This window comes from Mercenaria mercenaria, chromosome 12 (genome assembly GCF_021730395.1).
Source record: "Mercenaria mercenaria strain notata chromosome 12, MADL_Memer_1, whole genome shotgun sequence".
Taxonomy (NCBI): Eukaryota; Metazoa; Mollusca; class Bivalvia; order Venerida; family Veneridae; genus Mercenaria; species Mercenaria mercenaria.
Window position 1 is genome coordinate 25,186,761 of NC_069372.1, and position 23,015 is coordinate 25,209,775.

The following is a 23,015-nucleotide window of genomic DNA, read 5'->3' on the forward strand; positions in this document are numbered from 1 at the left end:
GCGGGCTTTGTTTCAGGCATGGGCAGAAACAGTTGTGGAACCAACGACCTTCCGCAAGCCAGCTGGATGGCTTTCTCATGTAAACATTATTTTGTAGTACGCCCAAAGCGAGGTTTCAAAATCACATCGAAGAGGGACAAGTGATTTACGAATAGCTTCGGTAATAGAGGTCCCACTGCTCCATGTAAAATCACTTTTGCGTACATGTGTACTTGAATTCCACGGTTTTACAAAAAACAAACCTTAACAAAAGATTTGTACACAGTTGTTTTGGAACAACAGTTATTTGAGTAAGCGTCATATCTTTTCACAACCTAGATAAACAAACTGTATAAATTGTTGTATGGAGTGCTTAATGTCGCCTTAATTATTTTATGGGTACATGATCAACCCAAAAGGGACCAGGTTGTGATACTAGAGAATCCAATATGAAGTTTGTGCAAGAACGCTGCCAGGGGGAGTGTTTCCCACGGACCAGATCAACCAGGCAATACATAACCTGCAACAACTAAGTATGTTCCTCTTGTTTAGATTGATCATTTTAATGGTTTACAGTACAAAATTGTTTATACATGTTATATAGTAGAGAATAGATCTTGAACTGAGTGACAATTTCTTTCAACAAAAATTTAATTATTTAAGTGATGATTATCCAAATTATTGACTTTTGTCAAGTAAAATCATTGTTTTGGGTTTAGATTGTTAAGGAATTATATCACAAGCGTGAAGTTTGAGCCAAATATTTTTCCGGTTTTTTTTATGAGTTTTTTGTGCATGAGAATTTCTGACCATTTCACTAAGTCAGATGAGCTTTATTTCTAAAGAATGATTAAGATAGATATGAAAATGCAACTGAAAGCTTTTATAAGACCTCTAGGATATATATCCTGTGTTTTAGAATTTTGCATTGATACGTCTCTCAAATGCTATATATCAGAATGATGTTAAAGTTTCAGTTTGAGCACCATTGATGTTGTTATATATTTGTTGTAAATTGCAGTGGAACATAACATCAAGTATGTTGAGCATCTAAAGTTGAGGAACATGGTGAGTAAACACTGTTATTGTCATTCTTTATATTATAGGTAACCATGGCATGTTTTTTTGACCAGCTTTTTTCACCGAATATAAAAATAATCCACATCACTTACAAACAGAGTGAAAACTTTTGAAGCTGTTAGGTTGTCTTGACGGTTGGTCAGTCGGCTGGTCACAGCTACAGATTTTAAGTTCTCAAGGGATTAAACTTAATGTGATAACGAGTGAAATTAAGTGTAAGGATCATAATGTTATTAACCCTTACCCAGCTAAATTTCTATAATGAACTTGTCCATCATTCAATTTCGGCAGTAACATTTATTATTCAAAGTGGTGTTCACAGAAAATTTACTGACTGGATAGCAATCAGTGCAGATCATGATCAGGCTGCAGTCTGATGTGCAGTCTGATCATGATCTACACTGGTTGCAAAAGCAGAATTAATCGTATCCAGCATGATAAGGGTTAAAATGGTCTCATTTTGTTTACTAGTATATTAAGTATTAAAATCAGCAGTCACATCAAGAAAGCTTTTATCTCATGTCTCTACTCTGAAGAAAGGAGGCATACTGGCTCACTTTCTACACCAGACTTGAATTAACACATCATGCTGGACATGACTGATTCTGCTTGTGTGACCAATATAGATCCTGATCAACCTGCACGTCTGTGCAGTCTGATCAAGATCTGCACTGTTTGGCAATCAGTTGGTATCCCTTTGGTAAGCACCCCTTTTAACAGTTAATGGTACTGTCCAAATTCAACAATGGATGAGTTCATTGTAGAAATTTAGCAGGATGAGGTTTAAGTTTATTCATATTCTTAAGGCTTGTTACACCAAAATGTTTACGAAAATAAGTACAGAATTTTTTTATGATTTTAAACTTTTTATTTACAGTTGGAGAGTTTGTTGAACTTCATTGAAGGGAACAACTCAAACTTGGACCAGTCTGATTATGATACTTCATATAAAGTTTGGTCAGGATTTGACATCGTTGTACGATTGAAGGGCATAGGTCTAGGCCCAGACAGTTTCCAGGAATATCAGGTATTGTTTTTAAAGCTGCTTTATTGCAGATAAATGGCTTAATCCTGAAATATTCATCTGCAATGAGTGATTGTTTGAAGTGTAAGGAGATATCTCTTGATTTCTTTGTAATAATGAGTTGTTGTCAGGGAAAGGTTATATGCACTATATTAAAGAGTGTATTCAAAAACTGAAAAATGTTGAAACAGTTTTGATCCAAACATGCAGAACTATCTTAAGCATGTATTGGAATATGTTTACTTACAGATAAGACTACCGGCTAGGTAGCCTAGCGGTAAGAGTGCCCGCTTTGAGTGCGGGAGGTTGTGGGTTCGATCCCTGGCCGCGTCATACCAAAGATGTAAAAAATGGTACTTGTAGCTTCCTCTTTTGGCACTCGGCATTAAGAGGATAATGTTAGGACTGGTCAGTCCTGTGTCAGTATAATGTGACCGGATGGGGTATCATATCGCATGTATACAGCGTGATATTATTTTATTCATATATCAGTGAGGCAGCACTATAAAACTGGGCATTGTGCTTACTGCAACAAGTAGACACTGTTTTTCATATAATTGAAAAATTGTTGAAAAAGACAATAAACCCGAACACACATATACACACACATACAGACAAGACTATAAGACAGTTCATAGGCTGGTTAGAGACAATGCAATATGGAATATGAGTTTATGTCTTTCAGAGATGTTTTGAGCAAGCTGTTGCCCAGAGTGAAGATGAGGCAATGTCTGTGAGAGATAGACAGAATCAGGAGGTGAAGATGAGCAGTAACACCTCGAAAATACTGGAACAACTCTTCCAGATACTGGACTATATGTACAGAGATGATCTCAAATTTGTAGAAGATTACAGGTTGGGAACATATCAATTCTGTTTGGAAAAACTGGAATAACTCATCCAAATACTAAACTGTATATACAAAAATGATCTCATTTGTAGAGGAACCTGACGACTTCTGTATGAACAATGTATAACTTTGGCATCAAATTTGCAATACCTTAAAAGGCTCATATGTCTTTGTTTTCAATATGCTCTACAAATTTTATGTGCAAAATAGGCATTGATGAAAAAGAATATATTACCTTTCTCATTTTAGTTTTCTTTGGTAATAGTTTTCCCAGAATTCTAGATACAGGTAAATTTGAATGACTGTGTCACCAACAGATGAGATGGTTTTATTGAATTTAGTATTATTGGTTGCCTCTTTAAAAGGCCTGACTTAGTTACGTTGATTTAGTCTTTGAAAGAATGATTTACTTAACCCTTTTCATGCTGGACACGACTGATTATGCCTTTGCGAACAGTGTAGCTCATTATCAGCCTGCGCATCCATCTGATCATGATTCGCACTGTTTGCCATTCAGTCAGTATCTTTTTGGTAAACACTCCCTTTTAATAGTTAATGGTACTGTCCAAATTGAAACATGGACAATTTCATTATAGAAATTTAGCATGGTAAGGGTTAACATATCCTGACTATTACAGAAATAAATTTCTTCTTCACTGGGATATTTGTATATTTCCTTTCCTTAGATTGTTCTATAAAACATGTTGCATAAATTTCGTTTATGACCAAGAAGCTACCTAATTCAAAGCTGAGCGATCTTTGTGTGTTATTTGCAGGGTAGCCATCATGAAGTCTATGCAGTATGTTTCCAACAGGGACACGGTGAGTGCTTTTGTTTGAGTATGCTTGTCTGAGAATGTGCTTACAAGTGTCTAGATTGTTGATTATTCTGATAATTTCTGCTCTTGAATAGTAGTAAGCTAATAATAAATTCAATAACATTTTTTTTGCTGCAGCAGTTTTATTTTTCATCTTTTCTGAGATGTTTCTGCCCTTAATCTTAATGAAGCAGCATGTAATAATCTTCAGCAGATGTAAAGTTTGGAACATTTTATGTCAGCCTAATGTGGTAAAATAGGGTTATTATAACAGTAGCTCGATCTGGGACGCTGTATTTGGCTCGAGTGGATTTTGCCAGATTGGATCTCACAGTGTGATCCGTCCTAGCAAAATCCACAAGAGCCAAATACAAAATCACATATCTAGCTACTGTTGTAATGACCCTTTTATTATATACCTCTACCTTTTTGTTTGTTTGTTTATTTGTAATTGAACGAAATCTTAAATGTTTGTTGATGTTAAAATGAAATGAGTGATGTTTTGTGTGCACTATTCATATAACTGTGTCAGCTCATGCAATGAAAGTAGTCTGGCAACATACAATACGGAAGGTTCATACAGGATTTTTTTCAGCCTGTTCATATTTCCTTGTGAAATGCAAGCTGTATTTTTGACAGAATTTATATAGGTATATAATAAATGTATATTCTGCATATTATTGAATAGAAAAATGTGGTGGGTAATATTTGCAGTTTTGGTGGCTTTCTTTTTGGTAATATTTGTGACTAGTGGAGACATAAGTTCAAAATATTTGTAAATACTAATCTACATCATCTCCTTTAACACTCACATTTCATGAATTAACCTTTAGCCTGCTAAATTTTTAAAATGGACTGGTCCATCATTCAGTTTCGGCAAAATCATTTATTTTTCGAAGGGGTGTTCGATGAAAATTTACTGACTGAATAGCAAACAGTGCAGACCATGATCTTGGTCTGCACTGGTCGCAAAGGCAGAATCACTGGCCGCAAACAGGCTAAATGTTGATAACTCAACAAATGAAGCTGTTAACAATGAAATTAACTAAAACACTTGAAAATTCATTATCAGCCTGCACATCCATCTGATCATGATCCGCACTGTTTGCCATTCAGTCAGTATCTTTTTGGTAAACACCCCCTTTTAATAGTTAATGGTACTGTCCAAATTGAAACATGGACAATTTCTTTATAGAAATTTAGCATGGTAAGGGTTAACATATCCTGACTATTACAGAAATAAATTTCTTCTTTACTGGGATATTTGTATATTTCCTTTCCTTAGATTGTTCTATAAAACATGTTGCATAAATTTCGTTTATGTAGGGATAATACACGTTTTTTTTGTGTATTAACATCTGCAGAAGCCCGCGGGATTGTGACCGAGACAGTAAGTCGAGGTCACAAACATATCCCAAGGGCTTCTGCAGGCGTTACTACACAAAACAAACGTGTATTGTCGCTATTCGCTATTATTTGTGACTAGTGGAGACATAAGTTCAAAATATTTGTAAATACTAATCTACATCATCTCTTTTAACACTCGCATTTCATGAATTAACCTTTAGCCTGCTAAATTTTTAAAATGGACTGGTCCATCATTCAGTTTCGGCAAAATCATTTATTATTCGAAGGGGTGTTCGATGAAAATTTACTGACTGAATAGCGAACAGTGCAGACCATGATCTTGGTCTGCACTGGTCGCAAAGGTAGAATCACTGGCCGCAAACAGGCTACATGTTGATAACTCAACAAATGAAGCTGTTAACAATGAAATTAACTAAAACACTTGAAAATGACCAAGTTTATGGTACCTCCAAATTTAGAGGTAAAAAAGCACGGATATGGAGTTCGCAGAAAAAAATGATAACTTTTTATAGAATATTGTTCAGGGAGAAAAACTTGTTGAATGTTTTATTTTACAGGGTGACAGATGGCTTGGAAAGAATAGGAGAGGTGAGCTGTCATGTATTTTACAATGTGTTTTATGATTGCTTTGACAAAGTTTTGTCAAGGGACTACTGATATCCTATTTCCACATTGTTTGGAGGTATTTACATGTGATATAGAAAGTATGTAAAGTTAGAATTCTTCAAATGATTGTAAAATACAATTGAACCTTGTTCACTTGAAGTCTACAGGACAGTAAAAAAATTTTGAGTTAGTAGTAGTAGTGGTAGTTTGAGCCTTCAAGTTATATACACTATATTGGAATTTTGCCAGGATTTGACAGCAAGCTTGAGCAAAGGATGGTGCTCGAAATATCCAAAATTGAGTGAAAGAAGTTTACTGTATGTTTGAAATGTAATTCTTTCTTCGAACTGATAGTAACTGCTCTTATGAATAGGGAAAGTCTAGAGAAACTTGTCAGTAACTATATGCAAGTCTTCTGGCAAATGTTGGTGCCTTATTATATACATTGAGCTTTTGCACAAAGTACAATATGATTTGACTTAACACTTATGCTGGACACGATTGATTCTGCCTTTGCGACCAGTGTAGATCATGATCAGTCTGCACATCCATGCAGTCTGATCAAGATCTGCACTGTTCGCCATTCAGTCAGTCGCTTTTTGTTAAACACCCCTTTTAACAGTTAATGGTACTGTCCAAATTGAAATATGGACAAGTTCATTATAGAAATTTAGCAGGATATTAAAGGGTTAAAATGATCCTGCTACACATGTAATCTTGTACATTCCAAATCTATATTTCAGGTGGGTCTAGAATTGTTGTGTTTACCCTGAACTTCTGGTGTATGAACCCTGCTGTGGTAAGATTCCTATAATACCTTCTCACTGGTTGATCAAATACCTTCTCACTGGTTGATCTAGACCCATTCTACTAAAATACAGCTGTTGTTGGCAATCATGAAACTAAATAATCTAAAGATGTAAAATTTGAAACAAGTAACATTATGTTTTCTTTATTATTTTTAGCTTGACTATACAAAGTATATTGAGAGTTATCCTACTTGACCAGGCGTCAGTATCCTTGTGCATCCACACGGTGGTTAAAGCTTTGATCTCTTTCACTTTATCTCTGTTATTACTTGATGGAATTGCTTCAGACTGAAAGTAGTTATTCCTTATCATCACCCGCATCATATGACATAAGTGCCATAACTCTTGCACCAATATTTCTTGAGTTAATCCCCCTTTTAACTTATAATTTCAGGTTAAAGGTTTGGTGCACTTTCACTCTACCACTGTTGTTACTGAATTGATTTGATTCAGACTTAAAATAGTTATTCCAAAAACTGCAGAACATAAAATATTCTTTTGAAGAATTAAATATGTCTAAAGAAGTAGAAATTAGTTTGAAATGAATTCTAGACTTGATATTCATAATTACAGGCATTTTCAGACTTCAGTAGCTGCAGAAATGTTGTGTTAAGTAGCGGTACCTTGTCACCTATGTCATCTTTTGCTTCTGAACTGGGTACACCGTTCCCTATACAGCTAGAGGCCAATCATATCATAGAGGATAAACAGGTTTGTTTGGGGTTTTTTTTAATATTTGATTTTCAAGACATACTTTGGTTAAGTTTACCTTGAGAAAAAGCTTGAGTATGGCCTAGATTTGCTGGCAAAGTGATATCTTTTCATAGGCTTTGTAAAGACCTCAGAGGGAAACGTTTTAATGTTTTTGGGATAAGCTTTATTAATAGAAGTTGAAATTTTCTAACAATGTAGAGTCCTGTGGACATTAAGAAGCCTGAGTTTGGTTAAGACTTCAAACATCAAAGTCTTTTGTGATTAAGGGCTAATAATGCCTTTTTCTTGTCTGTCCATCCATCTGTCCATCCTTTAGCAATTTCGTGTCCGCTCTGTAACTCTTGATCCCCTTTAAAGATTTCTAAGAAACCTAACACAAATGTTCACTACATCAAGACGACATGCAGAGCGCTCATCTGGATGGCTCCCTTCAAGGTCAAGGTCACAGGGGTCATAGCCATATGACTTTGTTTCGTGTCCGCTCTGTAACTCTTGAACTGCTTTAAGGATTTTAAAGAAACTTGGCACAAATGTTCACCACATCAAGATGATGTGCAGAGCACATGTTTCGGATGGCTCGCTTCAAGGTCAAGGTCACATTTTGGGGTCAAAGTTCATACCTGAGCCTCTTGAAGGATTTCAAAGACACTTGACACAAATGTTCATCACATCGAGACAGCGTGCAGAGTGCATGTTCTGAATGGCTCGCTTCAAGGTCACACTTAGGGTCAAAGGTCATATGACTGTGTTTTGTGTCCACTCTGTAACTCTTGAACTGCTTAAAGGATTTTAAAGAAACTTGGCACAAATGTTCACCACATCAAGACATCATGCAGAGCGCAGGTTTTGGATGGCTCGCCTCAAGATCAAGATCACACTTGGGGGTTAAAGGTCATACAATCAGGTGTATATTGCTCCACATTGTGGTGCTCTTGTTTAACATAAAAATAAAAGCCTTATGTAACTTTAAGAACACAGACCCTTAATCAGCATATCATTATTCCTCTGTAGTAGATATTTTCCGAAATTCAATTTTGAAAAGTGAAAATTGATTTTGGTTTATTTCAAATACAATTGAAGTATTAATCATTGTACAGGTGTGGGTAGGAGCAGTGGGAGTTGGGCCCGCTGGTAAACAGTTACAGGCAGTATATAGAAACATGGAGACCTTCGACTTCCAAGATGAACTAGGAGACTTTATATACCAAGTCTGCACTGTATGTATGCCCAATACTGTTTTTGTAAAAATAGAGGTTTTCAGTGTAAATTTAACCCTAAGCCTGCTAAATTTCTAAAATGGACTGCCCCATCATTCAATTTGGACAGTACCACTTATTATTCAAAGGAGTGTTAACTGAAAATTTACTGACTGAATAGCGAACAGTGCAGACCATGATCAGACTGCACGAATGTGCATGCTGAGCTTGGTTAGCACTGGTCTTAAAGTTACAATCACAGACTAAATTTAAATTTCATGCAGACTTAGCAAAGTATTGCTACCTAAGAAATGTATTGATGTAGTGGTAGCATAGATGTTGTCCTCTTGACAAATTGGTCCTCTACCTGCAGAGAATGAGTTATTCTTGTAAAAATAAAGGACTACTCTCAGTCTTTGACCAAGAACAGATAGAACTTTAGAGTCTGCCAAAATCTTCTTTTGAAAGTGCAAATAGTTTGAAAATATTGGGGATGTAGTCTGTGAACATTTACGGGCTTACAGGCAATAGAACTGATATTTTTACAGTTACTGCTTACGAACATACGCCTCACGCAGGGCATTGAATTCTTCATGTGAGGAAGCTATCCAGCTGGCTTATGGAAGGCTGGTGGTTTCTACCCAGGTACCTGCTCGTGATGTAATAATGCAGAGAGGGGCACCTGGGGTTTTCCGCCACCATTAAAGCTGGAAAATCGCCATATGACTATAATTGTGTTGGTGTGACGTTTAACCCAACAAAATAAATAAATATGAACATATGCAATGCAATAAAGAAGATATACACAATGTCCTGTTATTTTGCAGAAAGTTCCACATGGTGTGCTTTGCTTTCTGCCTTCCTACAGAGCACTGGAAAAATTCACAGACAGATGGAGGGTAAAATATTTAATTTTTGAGGGTTGGTACTGGATTTGCTTGTTGAATAGAAAATTTGTTTTTACTTTAACTTAGTGTCTTTGGTTCTATGGTGGATAAAGCATGTTACATATTTTAGCAGTTTGCATTACTGTGAAATCATTAATATTTGTGGGGGACCAATTTTCGTGGTTGAGTCAATCCACAAAATTTAATCCCAACGAACAAGTAAAATTCCTTCATTTTATGTTCAAAAATGGAAATTCACGAATTCATATCCCCACAAAATAACCATTTTGACCAAAACCACGAAATTTCATGCCCACAGAATTAAATGATTTTACAGTATGAATGACAGGAGTAAAATTGGTGCAGTCTGACTTATTATTTTCATTTATGGTCTGAAAATAGCTGCCAATAAGACTGTTTTGAACCTTTAACCTCTTAAAATTTATAATAATGGGCTGGAAATGGCCAATTTTTTGCAATAGACTTCTTTTGAAATAATTGTAGATCTTAAAATTGTGTTTTGTTTTAGTTGACAGGATTATGGAGCAAGCTTGCAAGTCGTAAGCGTGTGATGGTAGAACCTAGAGCCGCTGACAGAGAGGATTTTGACGGGATGATGAAAGCGTTCTATGAAGTTGTAAAAGGAGATCTCTACAATGATTATCTTGATGAAGGTTATAACTGAGCACAATTCTTATGATAAATATGTTTCATACATATGACTTCCATTTTTTTAACTAAAGTAAATATGCTTTCAGCTCGACTATTCAAAGAATAGGTAGAGCTATTGGACTCACCTGTGCATCCGCATCAGTGTCCCGATTGGTTAAGTTTTTGTATATAAGCTGGTATCTCAGTAAACTCTTGTGGGAATGGATTAAAACTTCACACACTTATTTACTGTGATAAACTGACATTGCGCAGGTTCCATAACTCTATTTTGCATTTTTACAAAATTATGCCCCTTTTTTTGACTTCTGTATTGATTCAGTTGACAAGTCTGTTGAATAGTCAAGTGTTGCTGTCCTCCGACAGCTCTTGTTTCTTACTGGGTCCGCTTAAAAAACTGAAATTTGAGATCAGTCTCAAAACTCTGGCTTGTGATTGGTTTGATTCCAAGGTCAGTCTGGAAATTGACCTTTGACGAGGTTGCACTTCAAGATTGATCTCAAAACTCAGTTTTAAAACTTTATATCTAGGTGATCAGTACATGGAGTTTGGTAATATGGAGTTGAACATTTTATTCCTTAATGTACCTTTTTGATAAGGTTGCAAGTTGGGAAACTAATTTAATCAGAGATAGTACTGTTCTGAAATCAAAGATGAAATCTTTCCATGCCTCACATGGAGTCAAAATCTTCTTGTGAGGAAGTCATCCAGTTTGCTTGCTAAAGGTAGATAAATTCACAAATATGGCTGTCTATACAGGAAGTAATTCCATGATTGACTCCCCTGGGATGTTCATCTATATAAAACTTAGAGCCATAGGTATGGCCTCAGTTGTTATTCTGTATTTAACCATTTAATCAACCATACCAGAATTTAGGTTAATAAATATCCAGATACAAGTTAAAAAAAAAAGTTTCTAAGACTGGAGCACTGAAACTGTGTACATTCTTACTTTCATACCATATATAGATGAGTGTAATGATGATGATTCTGAGATAGATGGTGCCTTGTTCTTTGCTGTGTGTAGAGGTAAAGTTAGTGAGGGAATGGATTTTGCTGACAACAATGCTAGAGCCGTGATTACAGTAAGTAATCTTAGCTGGTATACAAATAAAATACAGTGTTCTTTGCTGTAAATAAAGTCAGTATAGCAGAATGGACTTTGCTGACAACAACACTAGAGCAATGATTACAGTAAATAATCTTAGCTGTATGTAGAGGTAACATGAGTGAGGGAATGGACTTTGCTGACAACAACACTAGGGCAAGGGCAATGATAACAGTTAGTAATCTTTGCTGTATGTGGAGGTAACATGAGTGAAGGAATGGACTTTGCTGACAACAACATTAGAACAATGATTACAGTAAATAATCTTTGCTGTATGTAGAGGTAACATGTGTGAGGGAATGGACTTTGCTGACAACAGCACTAGAGCTACTGTGAGATTTTCTTTGCTGTATGTGGAGGTAACATGAGTAAGAGAATGGACTTTGCTGACAACAGGTGAATGGTTACAGTTAATTTCTCTGAATTATATTGTGACTGTCTCCAACTTGAGCCATGTTACTGGGATTTATTTGTGTATACCTTATGTTCTTTTTATGCCCCCGAAGGGAGGCATATTAGTTTCCAACTTCCGTCCATTCGTTCGTTAGTTTGTCACAACGTTAATTTTTTGCATGTAGGCACTTTACTCGCGAACCTCTGCACCCAGGACCTTCAAACTTCACATGCTGATAGTACTTAGTGAGTACACAACCCCTTCTGACTTTGGGGTCACCAGGTCAAAGGTCAAGGCGCTGCGGGGGAATTTGTCACCATTAGTGACAGCTCTTGTTAACTTCTGTGAAGTTTCTAGCATGTTCTTAATGGCAAATTTATCTGTATTTTGTCATAAGGCATTTCTGAAAAGCCATACGCATTAGAGAAACACAATAAATAAGTCCGGTGAAAGGCTGCTTTGTAGAAAAGGTATTTATTTCTCTTTGTCTGGTATTGTAAAAGCAGAATTTTTCGTGAGGTTTTAAATTGCCATGTATTCGCAAGGCCCTACATATCATGAAAATTATTCCATGTGTAAATATTCACCATTAGTATAATTCAGATTCAAGTAGGATACCATTTTTACAATTTCACAAATATTAAATTTCACACACATGCTCAAAATTCCAAATTAGCTTTTACAGTAGTAACACTAGGAGTTTTATGTTTTCTGTTTGTAGGTTGGAATACCTTTCCCTAGTATCAAAGATGTGCAGGTAAGATTTTTCAACTATACATGTATACTGCGAAATCTGTTAATTTCATAAGCTTGAAATTTTATGGTTTTGACAAAAACAGCTATTTCTTGAGGACATTGTGGATTTTAATAAAAAATTAATGGGGTTTTAACTGCTGTGTTGGCATGACATTTCATGTCCCAAACAAAAGTGATTATTTCATAACATATTACTTCTAGATTGAATATTCCTAATATTTGCTGGCTGTTAATTCAATAAGATTAAAAGTAGATTCATTGCTCCTACGTTAAAGCAGTGTGTAAGTTGATAGTAATCAGTTTAAAACTGTTTGAAGTTAATTATATGTTTGTTTTTGTTAGCTCACCTGAGCCAAAGGCTCAGGGTGAGCTATTCTGATCACTCAACGTCCGGCATCCGTAAACTTTTACTTTAAACGACATCTCCTCATAAACCGCTAGGCCAATTTCATCCAGACTTCACAGGAATGTTCCTTTGGTGAAGCTCTACAAAAACTATTCAAAGAATTGAATGCCATGCAGAACTGGAAAAACTTTAAAAATCTTCTTCTCAAAAACCAGAAGCCCTAGAGCTTAGATATTTGACATGTAGCATTGCCTAGTTAACCTCTACTAAAATTGTTCAAATCATGACCCCGGGGTCAAAATTGACCCCGCCGAAGGGGTCACTTGATTTAACATAGATTTCTATAGGAAAATCTTCAAAAAAATTTAAAAAATAAACCAGAAGGCCTAGAGCTTTGATATTTGACATGTAGCATTGCCTAGTGGACCTCTACAAATTGTTTTCAAATCATGACCCCCGAGTTCAAAATTGACCCTGCCCCAGGGTCACTTGATTTTACATAGGAAAATCTTCAAATTTTTTTTAAAAATAAACCAGAAGGCCTAGAACTTAGATATTTCACATGTAGCATTGCCTAGTGGACCTCTACAAAATTTGTTCAAATCATGACCCCGGGGTCAAAATTGAACCTGCCTCAGGGGTCACTTGATTTTACATAGGAAAATCTTCAAAAATTTTCTAAAAATAAACCAGAAGGCCCAGATCTTAATTATTTGACATGTAGCATTGCCTAGTAGACTTCTACAAAATTTGTTCAAATCATGACCCCGCCCCATGGGGTTATTTGATTGTACATAGAAAACTCTTCAATTTTTTTTTTAAAATAAACCAGAAGGCCTAGAGCTTTGATATTTAACATGTAGCATTGCCTAGTGGACCTCTACAAAAAATTTCAAACATGACCCCCAGGGTCAAAATTGACTCCGCCCCAGGGGTCACTTGATTTTACATAGGAAAATCTTCAGAAATTTTCTAAAAATAAACCAGAAGGCCTAGAGCTTAGATATTTCACATGTAGCACTGCCTAGAGAGACTCTACAAAATTTGTTCATATCATGACCCCCGGGATCAAAATTGACATTGCCTCAGGGGTCACTTGATTTTACATAGGAAAATCTTCAAAAAATTTCTAAAAATAAACCAGAAGGCCTAGAGCTTAGATATTTCACATGTAGCATTGCCTAGTGGACCTCTACACAGCATTCCCATTCACGCAAAAATCCGCGTAATTCACGCGTAAAAAATCTGACAGAAAATACATTGTTCGTCGATAAAGAGCCGAAATTCAAGTAATCAGACATTATTTTTGATCCGTACATGCAAATTACCGCAATACACACTGTTGACAATTTGCTACATGTCAAGACGAGTTGAATTTACATGCCGATAGCATAATTTAAGCTCCGCCTACTCCAGGTACTTGTGAGATTTTCGCGAGAACTGTGACAGCGAATCAAATAATTTGTAAAACTAGACGTGATAGTATTCAGCCAATCAACGACGCAGTTGCATCTTTGACACTTTCCCATAATTGTCAACATGTGCGAGTGCAAAAACAACGATTTTGGACGTTTTTTCAACAAGTTGTTGAATAATTAAGTGGTCAGCTGGCGTCCACTACACAATTATTAGTCCCCTACTGGTTGAAAACCAGTTTCGGGGACTATAGGAATGCACTTTTCCGTCATTCCGTCCGTCCGTCTGTCCGTCCGTCCGCAATTTCGTGTCCGGTCCATAACTCTGTCATCCATGAAGGGATTTTAATATTACTTGGCACAAATGTTCCCCATGATGAGACGGCGTGTCATGCGTAAAACCCGGACCCCTAGCTCAAAGGTCAAGGTCACAATTGGAGGTCAAAGGTCAACAGGGCTTTTTTCCTGTCCGGTCCACAACTCTCCCATCCTTGAAGGGATTGTAGTATTACTTGGCACAAATGTTCCCCATGATGAGATGATGTGTCATGCGCAAATCCCGGACCCCTAGCTCAAAGGTCAAGGTCACAATTGGAGGTCAAAGGTCAACAGGGCTTTTTTCCTGTCCGGTCCATAACTCTCCCATCCATGAAGAGATTTTAATATTACTTGGCACAAATGTTCCCCATGAGGAGACGACGTGTCATGCGCAAAACCTGGACCCCTAGCTTAAAGGTCAAGGTCACAATTGGAGGTCAAAGGTCAACAAGGCTTTTTTCCTGTCCGGTCCATAACTCTCCCATCTATGAAGGGATTTTAATATTACTTGGCAGAAATGTACCTCATAATAAGACGATGTGTCATGCACAACTTTCAGACCCCTAGCTCAAAGGTCAAGGTCACACTAAACAGTCAAATGTTAACAAAGCATGAACAGGGTCTGTTTCGTGTCCGGTCCATAACTCTGACATTCATTAAGGGATTTTAATATCACTTAGCACAAGTGTTCCCCATGATGAGACGACGTGTCATGCGCAAATCCCGGACCCCTAGCTCAAAGGTCAAGGTCACAATTGGGGGTCAAAGGTCAACAGAGTTTTTTTCCTGTCCTGTCCATAACTGTGCCATCCATGAAGGGATTTTAATATTACTTGGCACAAATGTTTCCCATGATGAGACGACGTGTCATGCGCAACACCCAGTACCCTAGCTTAAAAGTCAAGGTCACACTTTGAGATCAAAGGTCAAGAGGATTTTTTTCCTGTCCGGTCTATAACTTTGTCATGCAAAGCAGGATTTAGATATCATTTGGCACAAATATTCCCCTGGATGAGACAACATGTCATGCGCAAGAACCAGGTCCCTAGGTCTAAGGTCAAGGTCATATTTAGAGGTCAAAGGTCAAATTCAAGAATGACTTTGTACGGAACATTTCTTCTTCATGCATGGAGGGATTTTGATGTAACTTGGAACAAATGTTCACCACCATGAGGCACCCTTGTTTTTAGAATTACGTCCCTTTGTTGTTACTATAAATAGATTTTATTGTAACTTTTTTATTACTGGCGGTAGAGAAAAATCGAGACCACTTTTCTGTGGTACAGCATGCATGTTACATCCAATTTTTAGGTGTATTTTGACCTATCTCTACCTGGTAAAGGGTTTCTTGTGGACTTATATTATATAGATTTTTTTTTTTTTTTTTTTTTTTTTTTAAAGATTAATTTCCCTTTGTTGTTACTATAAATAACTTACATGATAACATTTTTATAATCAGCCAAAAAAATTCAATATGAAAACAACTGTGGGTTTTTATATATGCACATTTTAATCCAAGTGTGTTGTTATAACATATTGTATATGTAGTACAATATTGTTTATACATCATTGACAGATATCAGTTCATTATGTTATACTGCAGTAAAGAAAATTAGGTGCCTTCCAGTAGGGGACTTTGTATTGCATGGCAATACTTCATTCACTTGTTTGGTCTCCATTGTAAAAGAAAGACTCGTAAGCTGCTTGTTTATTAATATTTACAAAATGACCGGTTGCGGACTGGCTTTCATCGGGCAATTTTTCATTTTTATTCGAGTCCGATACTGTCCATGCTAAATAAGTATTACCTGCCGAGTTTCTATTTTATAACATTTTTTTTTTGTTGCTATAATGTTGCAGCAAGATATAGCAGCAAAAAAATGTTATAAAAACTCGGTGGGCGGTACTTATCAGCGTCTGCTTGAATTTTTGAAAACATTTTTTTTTCTTCAGAATTATGGAATAAAGAACAACTCTTTGCATGGAAAATGATTATCTAAGAAAATGAATGGTCACATCAATAGTTTTTAGCCATATTGAAACAAGAAAATTATAGCCATCTTTTCAAATTGCTTCACAAGCTTACTGGGTGTGTGTGGTGGGGGAGGGGGGTGTATACTGAGTTAGAAATGATGTTCATAAATTTCTATTTTTCAGCTAGAAGTCTCTCCACTTTTCTATAAGGAGAAGTGACTTTTAGCTGTATCGATCCTATGGTGCATGTGTAAAACAAACCACTGTCATTAACACAAGCTGAATAAAAGTGTCACTTCCCATAATTATACTTCTTTATAATTTTGTTTCAGTTGGAACATTTTTTTCAATTTGTATGGTTGTACCCAACTTTTTTATCATGTACCCACATTTTCTAAAGTATGTGGGTACATGTACCCACTTTTCAAAAAGTCAGTGGGAATGCTGTCTACAAAATTTGTTCAAATCATGACCCCCGGGGTCAAAATTGACCCTGCCTCAGGGGTCACTTGATTTTACATAGGAAAATCTTCAAAAATTTTCTAAAAATAAACCAGAAGGCCTAGATCTTAGATATTTGACATGTAGCATTGCCTAGCAGACTTCTACAAAATTTGTTCAAATCATGACCCCGCTCCATGGGGTTACTTGATTGTACATAGAAAACTCTTCAGTTTTTTTTTTAAAATAAACCAGAAGGCCTAGAGCTTTGATATTTAACATGTAGCATTGCCTAGTGGACCTCTACAAAAAAAATTCAAACATGACCCCCAGGGTCAAAATTGACTCCGCCCCAGGGGTCACTTGATTTTACATAGGAAAATCTTCAAAAATTTTCTAAAAATAAACCAGAAGGCCTAGAGCTTAGATATTTCACATGTAGCACTGCCTAGAGAGACTCTACAAAATTTGTTCAAATCATGACCCCCGGGATCAAAATTGACATTGCCTCAGGGGTCACTTGATTTTCCATAGGAAAATCTTCAAAAATATTCTAAAAATAAACCAGAAGGCCTAGATCTTAGATATTTGACATGTAGCATTGCCTAGTAGACTTCCACAAAATTTGTTCAAATCATGGCCCCGCTCCATGGGGTTACTTGATTGTACATAGAAAAATCTTCAAAATTTTTTTAAAAAAAATCAGAAGCCCTAGAGCTTAGATGTTTGACATGTAGCATTGCCTAGTTGACCTCTACTAAAATTGTTCAAATCATGACCCCGCCCCAGGGGTCACCTGATTTTACGTAGATTTCTATAGGAAAATCTTCAAAAAATTTTAGAAAATAAACCAGAAGGCCTAGAGCTTTGATATTTGACATGTAGCATTGCCTAGTGGACCTCTACAAATTTTTTTCAAATCATGACCCCCGGGTTCAAAATTGACCCCGCCCCAGGGGTCACTTGATTTTACATAGGAAAATCTTCAAAAAATTTCTAAAAATAAACCAGAAGGCCTAGAGCTTTGATATTTAATATGTAGCATTGCCTAGTGGACCTCTACAAAATTTGTTCAAATCATGACCCCCGGGTTTAAAATTGACCCTGCCTCAGGGGTCACTTGATTTTACATAGGAAAATCTTCAAAAACTTTCTAAAAATAAACCAGAAGGCCTAGATCTTAGATATTTGACATGTAGCATTGCCTAGTAGACTTCTACAAAATTTGTTCAAATCATGACCCCGCCCCATGGGGTTACTTGATTGTACATAGAAAAATCTTCAAAATTTTTTAAAAATAAACCAGAATTTGTTCAAATCTTGACCCCCCAGGGTCAAATTGACCCAGCCCCAGGGGTTACTTGATTGTACATAATGAAATCTTCATAAATTTGCTAAAAATAAACCAGAAGGCCTAGATCGTAGATATTTGATATGTAACATTGCCTAGTAGACTTCTACAAACTTTATTCAAATCATGACCCCGGGGTAAAATTGGCTCCGCCCCAGGGGTTACTTGATTGTACATCGGCAAATCTTTCAAAAAAATTTCTAAAAATCATCAGTTTGACATTTGAAACATGTAGCTCATATTTCTCAGGTGAGCGGTCCAGGTTCTTCATGACCCTCTTGTTGAGATTAACGTTGCACCGATACAACTATAGGACATATGGCAACATTCAAGCTTTTGATGGTGGAGGAAGACCCCAGGTGCCACTTCTTGCATTATTTTATCACGAGTAGGCACCTGGGTAGAACCACTGACCATCTGTAAGCCAGCTGGATGGCTTCCACACATGGAGAATTCAATGCCCCGACTGAGGCTCGAACACACATCGGTGAAGGGCAAGTGATTTTAAGTCAGTGACTTTAACCACTCAACCATGGAGGCCCCTGAAGTTGATAATATGAATCTGCTATAAGCTGTGCTGTAGTATTGCTTACTTTGGCAGTGGAATGAATTCATGAACACCTCACCACCACATAAAGCTGCAACTAAACTTGCTTTATTATTGTTACTGTAATGTTTCAGGTAAAATTGAAGAGAGAATACAATGACAAACACAGGATTGATAGAGGACTGCTAAGTGGCAGTGACTGGTACGAAATTCAGGCTTTCAGGGCCTTGAATCAGGCTCTAGGTAGATGTATAAGGCACAGGTAAGTTCTACATGACTATTGTGTCAGAATTTCTGATTGCCCTTACCACTGGGTTTTAGACTATGCTTGACGTTCGGAATTCTTTATATTGTGAGGAAGGTCATTGATTTTACTCGATCTGAAATAATACCTAGAAGGGCACCTTTGGGCATTCCTTCACAACAAAAAGCTGGAAGTTTTCATTTACCATAATTTTGTTGATGTGTCTCTAAGCCTAACATAAAAATGATGGGAGTAAGACCCAAGGTGCCCATCTAGATATTATTTCAGGCCGAGACCTGGGTAGAACTGTCAACCTTCCTTTCCTCATGTCCTAACCCAGGCTCGTACTTATCCAGGTGAGTAGCAAATGACTTGAAATTACAGTGCAACCTCTGTAGAGCAACACCCTTTTTGAAATACAAATATTGACTGTTGTGTAGAGGTTGTTGTTCTGGAGAGGTAAATTTGATAGTATATTTCAGCTTTGGGAAATTTTGATTATGTTGTTATAGAGAGGTTTTTGCTTAAGAGAGGGCCGCTCTGGAGAGGTTGTACTGTAGTGACCTTAACCACTCTAGGTAGACTTACGGTACATGTAGAGAAATGGGATTTTTGTAACAGAAAATATTTGATGTATATTATTCATAAAATGATTAAATGCATTTATTTCATTGCATTATGATTTTGACTTTTTGGTGCTTTTCAAAGTTTATGAATATATGTTTGAAAAACCTGCCTCTAGCAAATGAGAGGTAGGCTGTTCTGTGATGTAAACTAAATTTTAACAGTATAAAAATTGGATTGTCTCTGAGTGTTTCATGGATTACATTTGATTTTATGTTGTATTACACAGGAAAGACTGGGGAGCTTTGATTATAGTTGATGACAGATTTGTGAAAAGGACAGACAAATATTGCAAGAGTAAGTACATGTTACATTCACACTCAGATGTGTTGCTTCATATGTCACTAGATTTAATTTTAAATTAGCTTAAATTTCTTGGGGATAAAATTCCACTTGAGCATTCAACCATGACTGAGTCACTTTTGTTGCTGCAGCTGAGTTTCTTTGGACATTAGGCTATAGTTAAATAGAGGCTATAGTTAAGGCTATAGTTCAATAGCCTATCACCCGAAGAAAGCTGGAAGTAAACTGGCTTGGCTACACAAGACTAGATATAATAATTTCTTTTATTATCGCTAACTTGTTTGTGTTTGGTTCATTATAAGAATATACATGTACATGCAGTTTCTAGACCAGTTTTAGCCAAAAATAAATGATAGAATAGATATATGCTTTTCTTTTTTCTGTAGTGGAATATTTGATATAAACTTTGTTTCCAGCTAATGTAATAAATTATTTTACTTGTCAAAATAAGTACTGTTACTTCAAATGGCTTATTTCATTACCAGCTTTCCCAATATAATTATTTCTTTGACTGTATTTATAGGTCTGTCTCGCTGGGTGAGATCAAAGGTTCAGACATTTCATGCTTTTTCTGACTTCCTTGGTTCAATGTCAGACTTCACAGAGAAAATGGTCAAGGAAATGCCTATAGTGGAGTAAGTTTATGAAGTATATTGGAACTTTGTAGTAGTGCAAAAAGTGTGTTCATTTAAGTGGGTAGGGTTGGAGGTTGAAAAGAGATGATCTAAGTGATTTGACTTTGGGTACTGAGGAAATTGTGATCTCTCTCATCCAATTTCTGTCTAATTTTATTAAGACAGGGTCTGTTGTGTTAAATTGCTGAAAGCTTCCTCTCTACTGATATCCCACTGATGAGATTTTATTATGGGGTAATAATCCTCCGTCTTAAAAAAAAAACAAAAAAAAAACACATGAAGCTTGAGAATGAGGTAGCACACAAATAACATCTGGCCCTCAGCTGTTTTAACAAAGTCTGATTTGATTATAAAATATACAAATTTGAATCTGCTTGTATCTATTGATTGACACTGAAGAAAATAAATGTAGATTCATGTATATTTCAGTCCTGACACCTCATTTATTCCATGTACACCTGGTGACGGAAGGAGGGATTCTTCCATATACAAGAGGCACTCGCTGGACGAGTCACACTTAAATAACTCCATACCGGCATCACCTAACTTCAGGTATGTATTTAGTGAAGAGGTACTTATTGCACAAATGTTTCGTGAAAGTTTATAAATTCATAGAAGAATATTGTAACATTGGTTTTATACCCCCATGTAGGAGTCACACAAGTCATTCAGTATTGTAAAAGCACATATTTTCGCTGGGTCAAACTTTCGTGAATTTGAAATTTTGAGTAGGTTTGCAAGGTTTAATGTTCGCGAAATTTTAAAAATTGTATCCTACTTGAATTTGAATTATACTAATGGTGAGGATTAATTTTTGTGTGGGCCTCGTGAATATAGTGAAAATTAAACCCTAGCGAAAATTCCTGCTTTTACAGTATACATACCATCATAATACAGCAAGATACAAACATGACCTAGTTCTCAAGATCGAGGTCACACTTGCCAGATAGCTTCATTTTGTGTTCATTCCATAAACTGTAAAAGCAGAAATTTTAGCGAGGGCTTAATTTTCTCAATATTCACGAGGTCCTACATCTCGCGAAAATTAATCCTAGCATATATATTCACAATTAGTATAATTCTAATTCAAGTAGAATATTATTTTTACAATTTCTTCTATTGGATTTCTCTATATTCTGCTGTATACTGAACATGTAAATGCCACATTATGATTGTATGTATTTTTAGTAGTCCACCGATGAGTCAGTCACCACACATGCAAAACTTGTTCCGAACTCCGGAAATCCCTGACAAAGGTAGAACAGCGACCAGCCCCGCTGTTACAGGGCTTGCAGGAGTTAGCTCCCCTAGCATCCAGCAGCAGATTATGAATGTTATCAATTCAGGGACAGCACCGAAAGATCAACCATACTACATAATACTAAACCAGGGAACACCAAGTGAACAAGCATTTCTGATAGAGCCGAATAAACATGGAGGTGAGGCTTTACTTCAGCAGACTTTTAGCAGTTTTAGAAAGATAATAACCATTAGCCTGCTAAATTTCTAAAATGGACTGGTCCATCATTCAATTTGGGCAATACCATTTATTATTCAAAGGGGTGTTCACTGAAAATTTAATGATTGAATAGCGAACAGTGCAGACCATGATCAGACTGCATGGATATGCAGGCTGATCTTGGTCTGCACTGGTCGCAAAGGCAGAATCACTTGCCACCAGCAGTTTTAGAAAGATATTAAAGAGGCTGTGATACCAGTATTTCTGCATGTAGTTTATCCTTAAACATAATGATAAGTGTCTTCTAAAATTGTCAGATTTTAAACAAAGTTTTAAGTTCAGGTAAATCTACATACTCCTGACAAAGGTTTTATCACTCGAGCAGTTATATGCAGGGGTGATAAAATTCCGGATTTGAAGGCTCTCAAGGTTCAGTCTATCTGTTAAATTTTCCGTGGGGGGTCTATAATACCAAATGCACAACTGGAAGTTGGCTTAAGGTTGCCAAAAATCCAGAAACTAACAGACAACTTTCCTGAAGTGTTATCTTCCTTGTAACCAATGATACACTGGTATCATTGTTTTTTTGTTTTTTTTAAAGAACATTAACGCATAATATATGGCACCCAAACCACTAGCTTATTTTCAAGATTCAGTGTCACTTTCGTTCTGTTGCCACCCCTGCATATGACCCGTAATTGTATTTATATTTTCTTTGGAATACTTTAATTTGATAACTTGTGCACTTTGCACATTCCCTTAAAACTATGAGCAAACAGTGATTAACTTTATTTGAATGTGTACATGTAAATTGTGTGAAAATTGCTGAAATGTTCTGAAAGTTCACGCCTCTGATGTCTATTAACCCTTATCATAATGGACACGATTGATTCTACCTTTGCGACCAGTGTAGATCATGATCAGACTGCACATCATGTTCTGCACTGTTTACCATTCAGTCAGTATTGTTTTGGTAAGCACCCCTTTTAACAGTTAATGGTACTGTCCAAATTGAAAGATGGACAAGTTCATTATAGAAATTTAGCAGGGTAAGGGTTAAAATAAAGAATGAAATCCTTCATGAACATTTACCTGCAGAA

At 36.5% G+C, this 23,015-nt stretch overlaps 1 protein-coding gene across 1 annotated transcript in view; it reads left to right on the top strand.

Annotated features, from left to right (window-relative positions):
• The first annotated feature begins 470 nt into the window (after positions 1-470).
• Positions 471-23,015, top strand: part of LOC123533774 (Fanconi anemia group J protein homolog) — a 32,829-nt gene continuing 10,284 nt past the window's right edge. Inside the window, exons 1-18 of the mRNA XM_053519467.1 lie at positions 471-512; positions 1,001-1,047; positions 1,937-2,086; positions 2,769-2,938; positions 3,710-3,755; positions 5,677-5,707; positions 6,469-6,524; positions 7,108-7,245; positions 8,346-8,465; positions 9,272-9,343; positions 9,861-10,005; positions 10,970-11,085; positions 12,224-12,259; positions 18,785-18,912; positions 19,748-19,815; positions 20,345-20,456; positions 20,886-21,008; positions 21,645-21,895. Coding sequence (XP_053375442.1) covers position 512; positions 1,001-1,047; positions 1,937-2,086; positions 2,769-2,938; positions 3,710-3,755; positions 5,677-5,707; positions 6,469-6,524; positions 7,108-7,245; positions 8,346-8,465; positions 9,272-9,343; positions 9,861-10,005; positions 10,970-11,085; positions 12,224-12,259; positions 18,785-18,912; positions 19,748-19,815; positions 20,345-20,456; positions 20,886-21,008; positions 21,645-21,895 — 1,810 coding nt within the window. The 5' untranslated portion in view covers positions 471-511. The remainder of the gene's footprint in view (positions 513-1,000; positions 1,048-1,936; positions 2,087-2,768; positions 2,939-3,709; positions 3,756-5,676; positions 5,708-6,468; positions 6,525-7,107; positions 7,246-8,345; positions 8,466-9,271; positions 9,344-9,860; positions 10,006-10,969; positions 11,086-12,223; positions 12,260-18,784; positions 18,913-19,747; positions 19,816-20,344; positions 20,457-20,885; positions 21,009-21,644; positions 21,896-23,015) is intronic.